Consider the following 14,498-nt stretch of genomic DNA (forward strand, 5'->3'; position numbering starts at 1 on the left):
TGGTGAAAAAAAATTGAGAGGGAAGGGGTGAGGGAGAAGAGAGACACCTACAGCACTGTGAACACCCTCCCTCCACCCCCCCCCCCCCCCAGGTGGGGACCATGGGCTTGGACTCAGGTCCTTGAGTACAGTAATGTGTGTACTCTTCCCGGTGCTCTGCCACTCAGTCACTCAGGTAAAAAATTTTAAACAAACTCTAAAGACTAGAAAGAACTGACAAAGTTTAGAATGGATAATACTTTCATTTTGTTCCCGTTTCCACACTTTGTTGTTTTCACATTAGAATAGGATGGTGGTTATACTTGACTTCAAAAGGAAATGAAATATTTGAACATGACTTCTTATTACAGGTAACAACATGGTGGATATTGGGGATATCATATTAACGTTGGATGAACTACTGAGGGATTACGAGGATATCTGTAAGTGAACTTTTGCTGTTCTAGCAAGTTTTATTATGTAACTTTAAAACCAGATCATAATGATAAGTTTTATGATATTGCTTTTGAAAGTCTTATGAGTCTTAAAATAACTTCTAAATCAGGAGATAGAAATTTAATATAATACCCTAAATATGCCCAATGAAATTGATTAATACTATGATTATCTCATAATTTTTTCATTTCTCTTAATATTTTATAACATAAAGCCAACTTGAAAACAAAGTATTTACACTAAAACTAGGTAACATTTAATCTACAATTCATTGGTCACTTTATAATTTTGACTTTACTTTTTTAAGGTTTATTTTTATGAATGTGTGCATGAGAGAGAGACAGAGGAGAGTACTGATCACCTCTGGCTTATGTTGGTGCTAGGGATAAAAGCCACTGCATTAATTAAAAAAACAAACAACAATGACAACAACAAAACTAGCATGTTGGGTGGGGGAAAAAACATAATGTATGCAAAAGACTTTCATGCCTGACTCTAAGGGTCCAGGGTCTACCCCTTCTGTCACCATAAGCTAGAGCTATGAAGTGCTTTGGTAAATGATGAAAACAAAACACCAAAATCCCAGTATGTTTTCTTATTCATTGTTTAGCTTTTCTTCATTTGGGTCTTTTTTTTTTTGTCTCTTCTATTCCATGTCCTAGTACTCCTTCATTTGTCCAAATATATTTGAGCCAGATTATGAGTAGGTCAGCAACATAGCTCACTTGAACATCTACTTCTGATCACCTCCAGAACTTGGGAAAATTTCAGTTATTTTTTTCCTTGAATATACTTTCTTTTTAAAAATTTTTAAAAGTAAAATGGCAACACTGACAAGACCATAGGATAAGAGGGGTGCAATTCCCAACACCAGAACTCGATATCCCACAATAGCTGATAGCTTCCCTATTCTTTAACACTCTGAGAGCATGGATCCAGGGTCATTGTGAGATGCAGAAGGTGGGAGGTCTGGCTTCTGGAATTGCTTCCCCACTGAACATGGGTGTTGACAGGCTGATCCACACTCCCAGCCTGTCTCTCTCTTTCCCTCGTGGGGCAGGGCTCTGGGGAGGTGGAGCTCCAGGACACATTGGTGGGGTTGTCTGCCCAGGGAAGTCAGGTTGGCATCATACTAGCATCTGGAACCTGGTGGCTGATAAAGAGTTAACATATAAAGCCATACAAATTGTTGATTCATCATGAACGTAAAGGCTGGAATATTGCAGATGAAGATTTGGGGTCTTGGTTTTGGAAATAGCTAGCAGGTCTATTTTAGTTATATTCCAAAGGGCCCATGACTTTATTAGTTTTTCCTTGAGCCTGACATCTGATATGCAGTTGGACCCAAGTTATTGTCTGGGGGGATGATGTCATGGCTGGAAAAAAGGGCTAGAAAGCTGGATCAGGGAAGAGGGTAGCTCCCAAATATGGGAAAAGTGCATAAATGTTGTTGACTGTAAACCCCATCGATTTGATCTGGGGACCATATTCAGCATAGGATCCTATGTAACCTCTACATCCCTGTAGATCCGAACTCGCATTCTGTGGTCATGAGTAGCAACATTTCGAGTAGCACCAATTTCAATTTTCCAACCCATCTTCTTCAGGTGGTAGATAGAGTATGTTATCCAACTCCACTTCGGAGAATGGAACATTCCCTACCATTGTTGATCCACATTGAGGGCAAGATCCTATGGGGCCCCCCAAAGGGTTGCATTATGTTGTTCCTTATGGAGATGACCAGTGACAATGGAGAGAGGGATCTATTCAAGGTCTAGGCCCATCATGTCTGTCTGGGAATCTCAGGACTCTCCAACTAGGGCCCCAGCTGATGGGGTGGCCTGATAGTGACTAAGAGTTATCATTAAAGTGTGCCAGTCTCTTGCCCTTATTCAGCTTTTGTAGTCCTTACTTTGATAAGGTTAACTTTGGAGTGAGGGAAGTGTAATAGAAAGTACATGAGGGGGTTATCTATGTCAAAGTAGAAACTATTTGATTAGGTACTTTAAGGTATCTTTAAAAAAATTTTTTTTTAGGGGGCCAGGCAGTAGCATACCGGTTAAGCGCACATAGTACAAAGTGCAAAAATCCCAGTTCAGGCCCCTGGCTCCCCACCTGGGGGGGAGTCGCTTCTTAGGCGGTGAAGCAGGTCTGCAGGTGTCTGTCTTTCTCTCCCCTTCTCTGTCTACCCCTCCTCTCTCCATTTCTCTCTGTCCTGTCCAACAACAACAGAAATAATAAAAAATTTTTTATTAATATTTATTTCCTTTTGTTGCCCTTGTTAATTATTTATTTTTTTTGTAGTTATTATTGTGGTTGTTACTGATGTCGTTGTTGTTGGACAGGACAGAAAGAAATGGAGAGAGGAGGGAAAGACAGAGAGGGGGAGAGAAAGACAGAGACCTGCAGACCAGCTTCATCACCTGTGAATGGACTCCCCTGCAAGTGGGGAGCCGGGGGCTGGAACCGGAATCCTTATGCCAGTCCTTGCGCTTTGCTCCACGTGCACTTAACCCACTGCCCAACTGACTCTCCAAGGTATCTTTTTTCGCTTTTCTACTTCCTTGCTTCACTTATTTATTTAAATATTTATTTATTCCCTTTTGTTGCCCTTTTTTTTTTATTGTTGTGGTTACTATTGTTGTTATTGATGTCATCGTTGTTGGATAGGACAGAGAGAAATGGAGAGGAGGGGAAGACAGAGAGGGAGAGTAAGATAGACACCCGCAGACCTGCTTTACCGCTTTTGAAGTGACTTCCCTGCAGGTGGGGAGCCAGGGGCTTGAACCAGGATCCTTGAGCTGGTCCTAGAGCTTTGCACCCCTTGTGCTTAACTCTCTGTGCAACTGCCTGACTCCCTTCCTTGCTTCATTTATTGGGTCACTGTAAACTATTGTGCACTTTTGCTTTAAGGTATATATTTTATCCTAATTTATGGATACATGTGTACATATGCCCTATCACATGGGTCCTGGTCTATATCTAGGTTTTGAGGCTTTGTTAGGAAGTGACGTTTCCACCCAAAAGGAATTAAGGAGTCATATAAGAAAGGAAAGGTCTCACTTGAGTAATGACGCTGAAGGGTTGACATTCCATACCTGACGTCTGTGGACACAGTCTGAAGTGAAGCATGCTGAGGTGGTACTCACTACATCGATTAGATTGGGATCAGCCAATGCAGTATCATGTGGCATGAATTGAGAGATGCATGCAGGGAAGTGAGCCCCACCCTAGAGGTTCCAGGACTGGGAGAAATATGGGATTTATAGAGGAAGTGGGAGGTTCCTGCTGTCTTAGGGGTTAAGAAGGCAATAGATAGTTATTGCTGTAATCAGATTATTTGGCAATTGGGTTAACTTTGAAAATTCCATTGTTAGGATTTGCTGTATCATACATAACATCACTATCGTTTATGTCCTTTGACATTATTTATATATAGCTGTGTCTTGTAAAGTAATGCCACTGGTTGCTTCTGCTCTCCCTTGTCTAAGCTTTAGGAAAGTCAACATTTCAAAGAACAAGTCATTATTAGAAATGTATTAACAAATTGAGAACATTTAAAAAAATTATTTTTTTATTTTATTTTACCAGAGCACTGCTCAGCTCTGGCTTTTGGTGGTGCAGAGGATTGAACCTGGGACTTTGTAGCCTCAGGCGTGAGAGTCTTTTTGCATAACCATTATTCTATCTACCCCCTGCCCTGAATATACTTTCTGTTTTTTTTTTTTTTGTTGTTTTGTTTTTATACTTTATGTTTTATTCTCTTTCTCTCCTCCTGGAATTCCCTATCACATTACTATTATTATTTTACTTCTAATGAACTATGGTATATCTCAGATTGGCCTAATTTTTCCTAAACCTAGTTTCTCTTCTATTTTAGAGATTGAGATTATGGTTGTATATAAACTATGTTATTCTCTTCATGGTTAAGCCTACTTCTTTCTAAAAAATATGTATATATCTACATTTATTTACTTATTTATTTATTTATGTTTTTAACAGTGATATAAGATTGTTCCAGGAGCATTTTCTTTTTTATTATTGATTTAATAGTGATTTACAAGATTGTGGAATAAGAGGGTACAGTTTCACACAATTCCCCCACTAGAGTACCACATCCCATCCCTTCCATTGGAAGGTTCCCTGTTTTCTATCCCTCTGGGAGTATGGATCACAATTCTTTATGGGGTGCGGAAGGTGGGAGGTCTGGCTTCTGTAATTGCTTCTTTTCTGGACATGGACATTGACAGGTCAATCCATACTCCCAGCCTGTTTCTGTCTTTCCCTAGTGGGGCAGGGCTCTGGGGAGGTTAAGTTCCAGGACACACTGGTGAGGTTGTCTGCCTTAGACATCAAGCTGGCTTCATGGTAGCAATTGCAACTTGTTGGCTGAAAAGCATTATGATATAAAGCAGAACAAATTGTTTAGTAATCAGAAACCTAAAGGTAAGACTATTGCAGATGAGATTTGGCGTCTTCATGTTGTAAGGAGTTAGGAAGTCTATTTTAGGTATATTCCAAGGGCCCATGACTTTACTGATTTTTGCTTGAGTCTGACAGCTAACATGTAGGTGGTCTGTTGTTGGATATTGTCTAGGAAGATGATGTCAGAGTTAGAAATAGGACTAGAAAGCTGGATTAGGGCAGAAAGTTGTTCTAAATATGAGAAAAGTATATAAGTACTGTTAATTGTAAACCCCATCGATCTGAACTAGGGCCCATGTCTATTCACATTCAGCACAGGAGTCTGTGAAACCTCTGCACATTTCTATTGGTCTGAACTCACATTCCATGGTCATAGCTAGGGACATTTTAGGCTGCACTCATAGGTCCCCAGAGGGTTTATGCCAGGAGTATTTTTAAACCTATACTTGCTGCATGTAAGATATCACACTAAGCTATCCTTGTTAGCATGAATTTCATTTGTGCACTCATTATAATCTGACTGTAAGCCTGTTTTGAGTTTTTTTCAAATCTTTGATATTTTTTGGTAAAAAATTCCTGTATCTCTGCATTTTACTTTGAAATGGTCAGAGTATTTAGAGAAGCTTCTACTATCCTTTTGGAAGGCATAGGCTTGTTTCCTAGAGATGCAGTTGTTTAGTGAGACAGAAAAAAAAAAGAGTTGAGTTGCCACTATTCAGTGGAAATCACCACATTACCTTCTATTTTTCTACCCTCTATTTAAATTTTTTTTAAAAAGCTTATTCATTTTTTTGTGTAGAGACTGAAACTGAGAGGGAATGGGGAGACAGAGAGTGAGAGAGTGCGGATGGGAGGGAATGGGGAGACAGAGAGTGAGAGAGTGCGGATGGGAGGGAATGGGGAGACAGAGAGTGAGAGAGTGCGGATGGGAGGGAATGGGGAGACAGAGAGTGAGAGAGTGCGGATGGGAGGGAATGGGGAGACAGAGAGTGAGAGAGTGCGGATGGGAGGGAATGGGGAGACAGAGAGTGAGAGAGTGCGGATGGGAGGGAATGGGGAGACAGAGAGTGAGAGAGTGCGGATGGGAGGGAATGGGGAGACAGAGAGTGAGAGAGTGCGGATGGGAGGGAATGGGGAGACAGAGAGTGAGAGAGTGCGGATGGGAGGGAATGGGGAGACAGAGAGTGAGAGAGTGCGGATGGGAGGGAATGGGGAGACAGAGAGTGAGAGAGTGCGGATGGGAGGGAATGGGGAGACAGAGAGTGAGAGAGTGCGGATGGGAGGGAATGGGGAGACAGAGAGTGAGAGAGTGCGGATGGGAGGGAATGGGGAGACAGAGAGTGAGAGAGTGCGGATGGGAGGGAATGGGGAGACAGAGAGTGAGAGAGTGCGGATGGGAGGGAATGGGGAGACAGAGAGTGAGAGAGTGCGGATGGGAGGGAATGGGGAGACAGAGAGTGAGAGAGTGCGGATGGGAGGGAATGGGGAGACAGAGAGTGAGAGAGTGCGGATGGGAGGGAATGGGGAGACAGAGAGTGAGAGAGTGCGGATGGGAGGGAATGGGGAGACAGAGAGTGAGAGAGTGCGGATGGGAGGGAATGGGGAGACAGAGAGTGAGAGAGTGCGGATGGGAGGGAATGGGGAGACAGAGAGTGAGAGAGTGCGGATGGGAGGGAATGGGGAGACAGAGAGTGAGAGAGTGCGGATGGGAGGGAATGGGGAGACAGAGAGTGAGAGAGTGCGGATGGGAGGGAATGGGGAGACAGAGAGTGAGAGAGTGCGGATGGGAGGGAATGGGGAGACAGAGAGTGAGAGAGTGCGGATGGGAGGGAATGGGGAGACAGAGAGTGAGAGAGTGCGGATGGGAGGGAATGGGGAGACAGAGAGTGAGAGAGTGCGGATGGGAGGGAATGGGGAGACAGAGAGTGAGAGAGTGCGGATGGGAGGGAATGGGGAGACAGAGAGTGAGAGAGTGCGGATGGGAGGGAATGGGGAGACAGAGAGTGAGAGAGTGCGGATGGGAGGGAATGGGGAGACAGAGAGTGAGAGAGTGCGGATGGGAGGGAATGGGGAGACAGAGAGTGAGAGAGTGCGGATGGGAGGGAATGGGGAGACAGAGAGTGAGAGAGTGCGGATGGGAGGGAATGGGGAGACAGAGAGTGAGAGAGTGCGGATGGGAGGGAATGGGGAGACAGAGAGTGAGAGAGTGCGGATGGGGACGGTCCTAGGGCATGGTAGTGTGCGAGCTCAACCATGTCCAACACCATTCACCACATCTTTTCCCTCTGTTATTTTTATATGTATTTATATTTTATCGTATGTTTACTTATTATTTTTATTTTTTAAATTATCTTTCTTTATTGGGTAGACAGCCAGATATCAAGAGGGGGAGAGAGAGAGAGACAGAGAGACACCTGCAGCCCTGTTTCACCACTTGCAAAGCTTTCGCCCTGCAGGTGGGGGCCAGGGGCTTGAACCAGAGTCTTTGTGCACTGTAACGTGTTCTCAACCAGGTGCACCACCACCTGCCCCCCGAATTTTTATTTATTTAAAAGATAGAGACAGAGAGAAGTTGAGAGGGAGGGAGGGAGAGAGAGAGAGAGAGAGAGGAACACCCCCTTTCCCCACGACAGATGGGGATTGGGGGCTAGCACACTGTAAGGTGTGCTCAACCAGGTGCTCCTCCACTCGGCCCCTATTAAGCTTAATATGCTTTGATCCAGAGATTTGTGTTAACCTTCTCTGATTATTAGTCTTCTATTGGAGTGAGGGACGATCAGTATTGACAGTTAGCAGTAGATGAAGTTTGATATCTTGCTGTGTGGAGGGGGTCTAGCTAGCTAATCAAGCTTAAATGGATTTTTTTTTAACTTTTTTTTTTATATTTATTTTATTTATTCCCTTTTGTTGCCCTTGTTGTTTTATTGTTGTAGTTATTATTGTTATTGTCGTTGTTGGATAGGACAGAGAGAAATGGAGAGAGGAGGGGAAGACAGAGAGGAGGAGAGAAAGATAGACACCTGCAGACCTGCTCCACCGCCTGTGAAGCGACTCCCCTGCAGGTGGGGAGCCGGGGCTCGAACCGGGATCCTTATGCCGGTCCTTGTGCTTTGCGCCACCTGCGCTTAGCCCGCTGCACTACAGCCCGACTCCTGCTTAAATGGATTTTTATCTAATGCTTTGTGTTTAGTTTTACTTTTACTTCCACTGTTAGAGGTGATAATGTGTAAGGATTTGGAAGTTTTTTGCATAATGAACTAGGTTGCTTCTTGACTTTTTCTCATTCTTACTTAAGACTAAACCCTTTCAGGTCTATCAAGCTAGGTTTCTGGTTTCAAAAAGTTTATTACAGTCATTTATTTTCTTGTCCTTTTTTGTTATCATGGATTTACTATGTTTCAAAAATTTCTTTAGTTTTAGGAAGGTTTTTTTTGCCTCCAGGGTTATGGCTGGGGCTTGGTGCCAGCACTATGGCAGACACTTCCTCCCCGCCCCCACATTTTATTTGGTAGGACAAAGAGAAATTGGAAGGGGAGGGGAGAGAGAGAGGCACCTGCAGACATACTTCACTGCTTATGAAGCAACCTGGCCACAGGTGGGGAGCAGGGGCTTGAAAGTGGGTCCTTGTGCACAGTACCATGTGTGCTTAACTGGGTATGCCACCGCCTAGCTTCTTAATCAGGTTGTCATAGGGTCTTCAGTTTGACACTTGGCATCTAGAGGTCCATGTCACCATCTTTAAAGATGTCCAGACATTATACACCTAAGATGAACACAATATTACTTGCCAGTCATTTTTTTAGTTAATGAGCTGGGGAGATGGCTCAGTAGGGGAGTACAAACCTTCCATGTGTGACCCCTTGTGTTCATGGCACTGCAAAACAAAAAGCAAACAAAACATGGTGGACTGGTGTTTTGGTCTCTCTCAAACACAATAAAAATTAGAAATTATTCCCAGGTGTTTAAAATCTGAATGTTTCTGTGAGTTACTTATTGTAATATAGAAGATAAAAAAAAATGTCTAAATTGGGGCAGAGTAGGAAATGAGAACTATGTGTTACAGGAACTATGTGTTACAGGAACTATGTGTTACAGAACTATGTGCTACCCTTATTTTTCTTCATTTGTAATTTAATGATTTACAAGATGCTAAGATTTAGGGTTATAGTTCCAAACTACCTTTCATCAAAGTTTTGAGGCCCCCCCCCCCAAATAACCAGAATAGTTTTCACAAAGTCATAGAAATAGTTTGGTCACTTTTTAATCTTTGCAAGGTTATGTATTTCAATTCCCTGTATTCCACATAAGATCGAAACCATCGGGTAGTCGTCTTTCACTTTCTTACTTTACTAAGCATAATCACCCCCAGTTTCATCCATTTTGTTCTATAGGACACAATTTCATCTTATTAACCACAAAGTAGTATTCCACTGAATATACATCACGTATTTTCTTTATCTAGTCATCTGTTAATGGGCAGTCATCTGTTAAGTTAGGGTGCTTCAACTCCTTGGCAATTATGAACAAAGCAGCTATGAACACAGAGAGGCCTCTGTCCCTTTGAATTTGTATTTTGTGTTAGACTCTCACTTTAGATTAAGTGTAACTTGGAATAGCTTTGGATGGATGTGTTTATGTATATTAAACTTTATTTAAACAAGTTAATAGTATAATGTTTTGGTTCCCACCTTGTTAGTTTTTTCAGTTTACTCATTTTGTTTTTTTATTTAAACAACATAGTTTCTTGAATAACTTCCATGAAAATTATTTATTATTTAGAAATGTTTTTAGAGATGAGTGAAATAATTTTCTTCCCCTCTCTGCCTGTTAGCAGTTATGGTAGAGTCTCCTTTGGATGAAACTACTTCAAACAGAAAAATATTAAATTTTCCACATCATAGGAAAAAAGCCACCTTATCTCCTGTACAGTCTGAATTATTTTTCCCAAAGTTAAGTGAAAAAGACTTCCAATATCGCAGAGTTATGGATAAGAAAGATGACCTTAAATTTCAAAGATCAAAAAAGAGTTTACAAGTAAGAAAAGACCTGGATGAGGCTGACAGTAGTGGTAGAGGGATCCAGGAGCCACACCCAAAGGCTGGTGTAGACCTCAAGAAAAGTCTGGAGAAAATTGAGACTCATGACTCAAAATTAGAACCACAAAACCTGAAGATTATTACAAGGCCGAAGACATCTCTGGATAAAAGTGCTACTTTCACTATCACAGAACTTCAAAAACCACATGTGCGAAGTCAACCTACCCTCCCCAAACAAGTTCCATCTAAGGAGAAGCCTGCAATTAGTGCTCTGGGTGAGTGTGATATAAGTAAGAATCATCATAGAAGTTAGGCAAATGAATTCTTTCTTAGATATTTATACACACTTATGTTGTCAGTGTTCAGGGTAATGTCTTCTCGTGGTGGGTACAATACTATGGCTTTGATGGTAGTTCCTTTCTAGATATTCCTTTGGGGGAGTCTAACTTAACTGAGAAGGTTATTAACTGGAATCATACTCTTTAGAGAGTTGAGGATGTTTTATTCTTTGGACATGTTTATTTTGTAATTTACTTAGCCAAGTATCTAAGAAGACTCAGTGATCTATAGTTCAAATATACGGTATCTGTATTATCTTTTGTGGATATGGAGCTACCCACAAGAAATAAAACTATATTTCTCAAGTTCCCAGGACTTTATGGTCTTCCTCAGAGTTAAGTGATGGCTTCCTAACTCTTCTGTTTTTCTCCCATCCATGCTATTTCTATTATAGAAGTCCTGTGTAATTAAGCACTCCTACTTTAGTCCTTGGCTGGTTACTTAAATCATATTTAATTTCTTTAAATGTACATAAAGAAATACAGACATTTTTATTGCATTTGTCATCAAATGCCATTGCTAAAATAGTGCTTACTGAAAAATTAGTGACTTTTTTATATATTGATCCATACTTCACTTTTTTTTCCTTTTCATTAGAGCAAACGCTAGAAAAAGAGCACAGATCAGCTTTGGCTTATGGTAGTGTGGGGGACTGAACCTGGGACTTCAGAGCCTCAGGCATGAGGATCTCTCTTTGCAAAACCATTATGCTGCCCCCCCCATATTGAGACATACTTTAAAAATACCTCAGTTGACAAAGAAACTACTAAGGAGGCAGGAACAGTGCTCATTCTGATTATTTAACTGATGTGCTCTTGTTATTCTGTGCCTCACTTGGGAGTTCTTTGTGCTTCAGTAAGAACTAAAACGCTGGCTAAAGGACTAATGGAATGGTAGGCTTTAGCTAGTGGGTAGGGGTCTTCAGAGGAAAGTGGCTATTCGCCTTCCTGATACTGCTAAAATTAAATGATGCCATTTACTACTAGCATATTCTGCTGTATATAGGGAAGTTGGTAATAGTTTATCTGGCATAAATTCTCTAAATAAATAGATGGTAATAAAGCATCTGGAAGTGTGCCAGCCTTTTGATTTACAGTTTTAACATTTAATTTAGCATTTTAATTTTAAAATTAATTTTAAATTTAATTAATTTATAAACTTAATTTTAATGTAATTAATCTTAACATTTAATTAGGAATCTTTAAATTGTAGTAGCCACTTGATTTAAATTTTTACCATTTTATTTTGAAGTAATTTTAAATAAGATTTACATAAAAGTAAAAACACTATTTTATACTCCATGTAATTTTCCCAAGTAAAATCTTATATAACCTTACTACAAGGATCTAAACCCGAAATTAATACTGGTATAGCATTATTTACTAACCTAAATTATATTCAAGTTTTGTCATGAATTGTTTCATGAATGTTTTTATTCTGGTCCATTGTCTTGCCTGGGGTCACATAGTACATGTAGTTGCTATATGCCCTTTGTCTCCTCCAGCTTGGAGAAAAAAATACTTTTTTAATCTTTCATGACCTGAACAGTTGAAGAAAATTGACTAGTTAATTTTTTTTTAGAGTCTAGATATATTTATTTTATTTTTAATTTTTATTTATAAAAAGGAAACACTGACAAAGACCATAGGATAAGAGGGGTACAACTCCACACAATTCCCACCACCAGAACTCTATATCCCATCCTGTCCCCTGATAGCTTTCCTATTTTTTATCCCTCTGGGAGTATGGACCAAGGATCATTGTGGGATGCAGAAGGTGGAAGGTCTGGTGGCTTCTGTAACTGCTTCCCCGCTGAACATGGGTGTTAACAGGTCGATCCACACTCCCAGCCTGTCTCTCTCTTTCCCTAGCGGGGCAGAGCTCTGGGGAAGTGGGGCTCCAGGACATATTGGTGGTGTCGTCTGCCCAGGGAAGTCCGGTTGGCATCATACTAGCATCTGGAACCTGGTGGCTGAAGAAGGAATTAACATATAGAGCCAAATGAATTGCTGACTAGTCATGAACCTAAAGGCTGGAATAGTTCAAATTTTTATAATAGCCCTCTTTGTACACTTTTCTTATATTTCTTCATGACTTTTTGGCCTGGCCATTCCCAGCTCAGTACATCATACTTAGAGGCCAAGACATCCATGTTTTGTAATATTAAAGTTTTCAAACTGGCATGTGAAAGTGAAAGAAGAAAAAGAAATCTCAGTTTTTGTTTGGAATCCTGGAATTTAGATAAAACACATTTGCATTTTGATCTCTTGGACTCATCCACAATATTTAATTTATTTATTTGTTTATTTTTTATTTTATTTATAAAAAGGAAACACTGACAAAAACCATAGGATAAGAGGGGTACAACTCCGCACAATTCCCACTACCAGAGCTCTGTATCCCATCCCCTCCCCTGATAGCTTTCCTATTCTTTATCCCTCAATATTTTCATTAGTGACTTAGTAATAGTTCATAAGATTATACAGTTCCAGGGGTATAGTTTCACACTGTACCCACCACTAAAGTTTTGTGCCCCTACTTCTGGTAACCACAACATAGTTCTCACAAAGTCTGAGAGACAGTTTTGCCACTTTGTGTGTGTGTAAGTTCTCGTATTTAATAACCTATAGTCCATCTATGAACAAAACTATCTGGTAGTTGCCTTTTCACATCTTAATTCATTAAGCAGAATCACCTCCAGTTCCGTCTGTCTTGTCCCAAAGATAACAGTATCATCTTTTAAATTACAGAACAGCATTCCACTGAATTTTCCATGACATTTCTCATGACTTCTTTATGCGGTTATTTGGCGATAGCTCTTCTAGACAGCTGCTACTATAGGACTCATTCAATATATTTTAATCAGAACCAGGCAGTGCTGCCTGGGTGACTGTAACAGGCCATTTCTCCAAACAAGTAGAAATAACTACATAGTATTCTAAGAAAGTTTTGTAAAGTTTAAGCTATAAGAAAGATTAAGCATAGTACAGTTGAAATGTGGTGTGAAAAGGAGTCTTTCCATAAGATACTATGAATTGGATAAAGTTTACTTTCTGACTAATGACTTGAGGTTCAATGATTACTTATGACACATCAACTCTGATGCTGAGCAGTTCTCCATATTTTGTATTTTCAGAAAATGTCTATGAAACTATCCATAAGCTCCAAGAAAGCTGCATTGCTGAGGAAAAGCTTCAGTCCACTCTGCCTTCAGTAGGAGTCACTTTCTCAGATAAAGGTTTCCAGAAGGTTGTGACAGACACTGCTAGAGACGGTGAGGAACTAAAACCAAGCTTTTTGAGAAAACTAGATACTTTAATGTTGGAGTAAGTTCTAACAACTAGGAGTGGAATAGAAATAGTCATTCTAAAGAAGATTTAGAAGGAGTAGATATGAAAGTAATAAGTAGTAAAAAATAAAATTCTTGGAAAGCTTTATGGACCACTGCAGCTGTAACTTTCATGTCTCAGAATCGCTCCAGTAAGTCTGTTCTTCATGGCACAGGCACTAGAGAAAGACTGATCAGACTACAGTATCCAGAGGGTGCCAAATCTCTAAGCCAATACCAAGAGCCAAGGGATTCAAGAAGAAATAATTGAAAAATTCCAAAATGTAGAATGAGTACTATATGAATTTAGGGTTAGTGATACTTGAAATCAAGACAGACATTTAGTATGCCGATGTTAAATGCTATATACTCATCACTGACTGAAGCATAGGCAGAGTTTAAATGTTCAGGAAGGGCTTTCACATTAGAGAAGTTCTTTTAGGTAATTACTGTCCACAGGAGAGAATTCACTTGAGGAGAGGGCAGAGACAACATTCTGGGAGAAAGACTGACTTTAATGTTAGAAGTGAATTTGTAGAAACTGAACAAAATTTCTTAACTACAGAAAATATTTGATTAAAGAAATTCAAGGAGTAGAGGCTCAACTTATGGAGCCATTTCTGTTGTATAATAGGATTGGTATGGTTACTGTGAAGGCTTTGTATCTAAAAATAGCCAGTTATTTAACCAGCTGGATACTGGGACATGACTGGGCATACTTGTGTCTGTTTGGGCTGATTAGTGTTGTCAAGATGTCTCAATGGATAGTAGTACATTACTATTTTTATAATGGTAGGATTTTTTCCTAAATTTTCTCAAGAATTATCTTTATGGGCACTTTTCCTTTCTCCTGCCTATTAACTGAATGTCTAACTTGGTCCTTTTCACTTTGTAGTAGATATTAAAAAAATGGGAACTATATTTTACTTTAAAAT

The 14,498-nt window shown here is 40.3% G+C and overlaps 1 protein-coding gene across 1 annotated transcript in view; it reads left to right on the forward strand.

Annotated features, from left to right (window-relative positions):
- EFCAB13 (EF-hand calcium binding domain 13) overlaps positions 1-14,498 on the forward strand; it is a 224,760-nt gene that overhangs the window by 11,786 nt on the left and 198,476 nt on the right. The window contains exons 7-9 of the mRNA XM_060202483.1: positions 351-422; positions 9,695-10,171; positions 13,372-13,509. Of these exons, the coding sequence (XP_060058466.1) occupies positions 351-422; positions 9,695-10,171; positions 13,372-13,509 (687 nt within the window). The remainder of the gene's footprint in view (positions 1-350; positions 423-9,694; positions 10,172-13,371; positions 13,510-14,498) is intronic.

The sequence above is a fragment of the Erinaceus europaeus genome, chromosome 12 (assembly GCF_950295315.1).
Source record: "Erinaceus europaeus chromosome 12, mEriEur2.1, whole genome shotgun sequence".
Lineage (NCBI taxonomy): Eukaryota > Metazoa > Chordata > Mammalia > Eulipotyphla > Erinaceidae > Erinaceus > Erinaceus europaeus.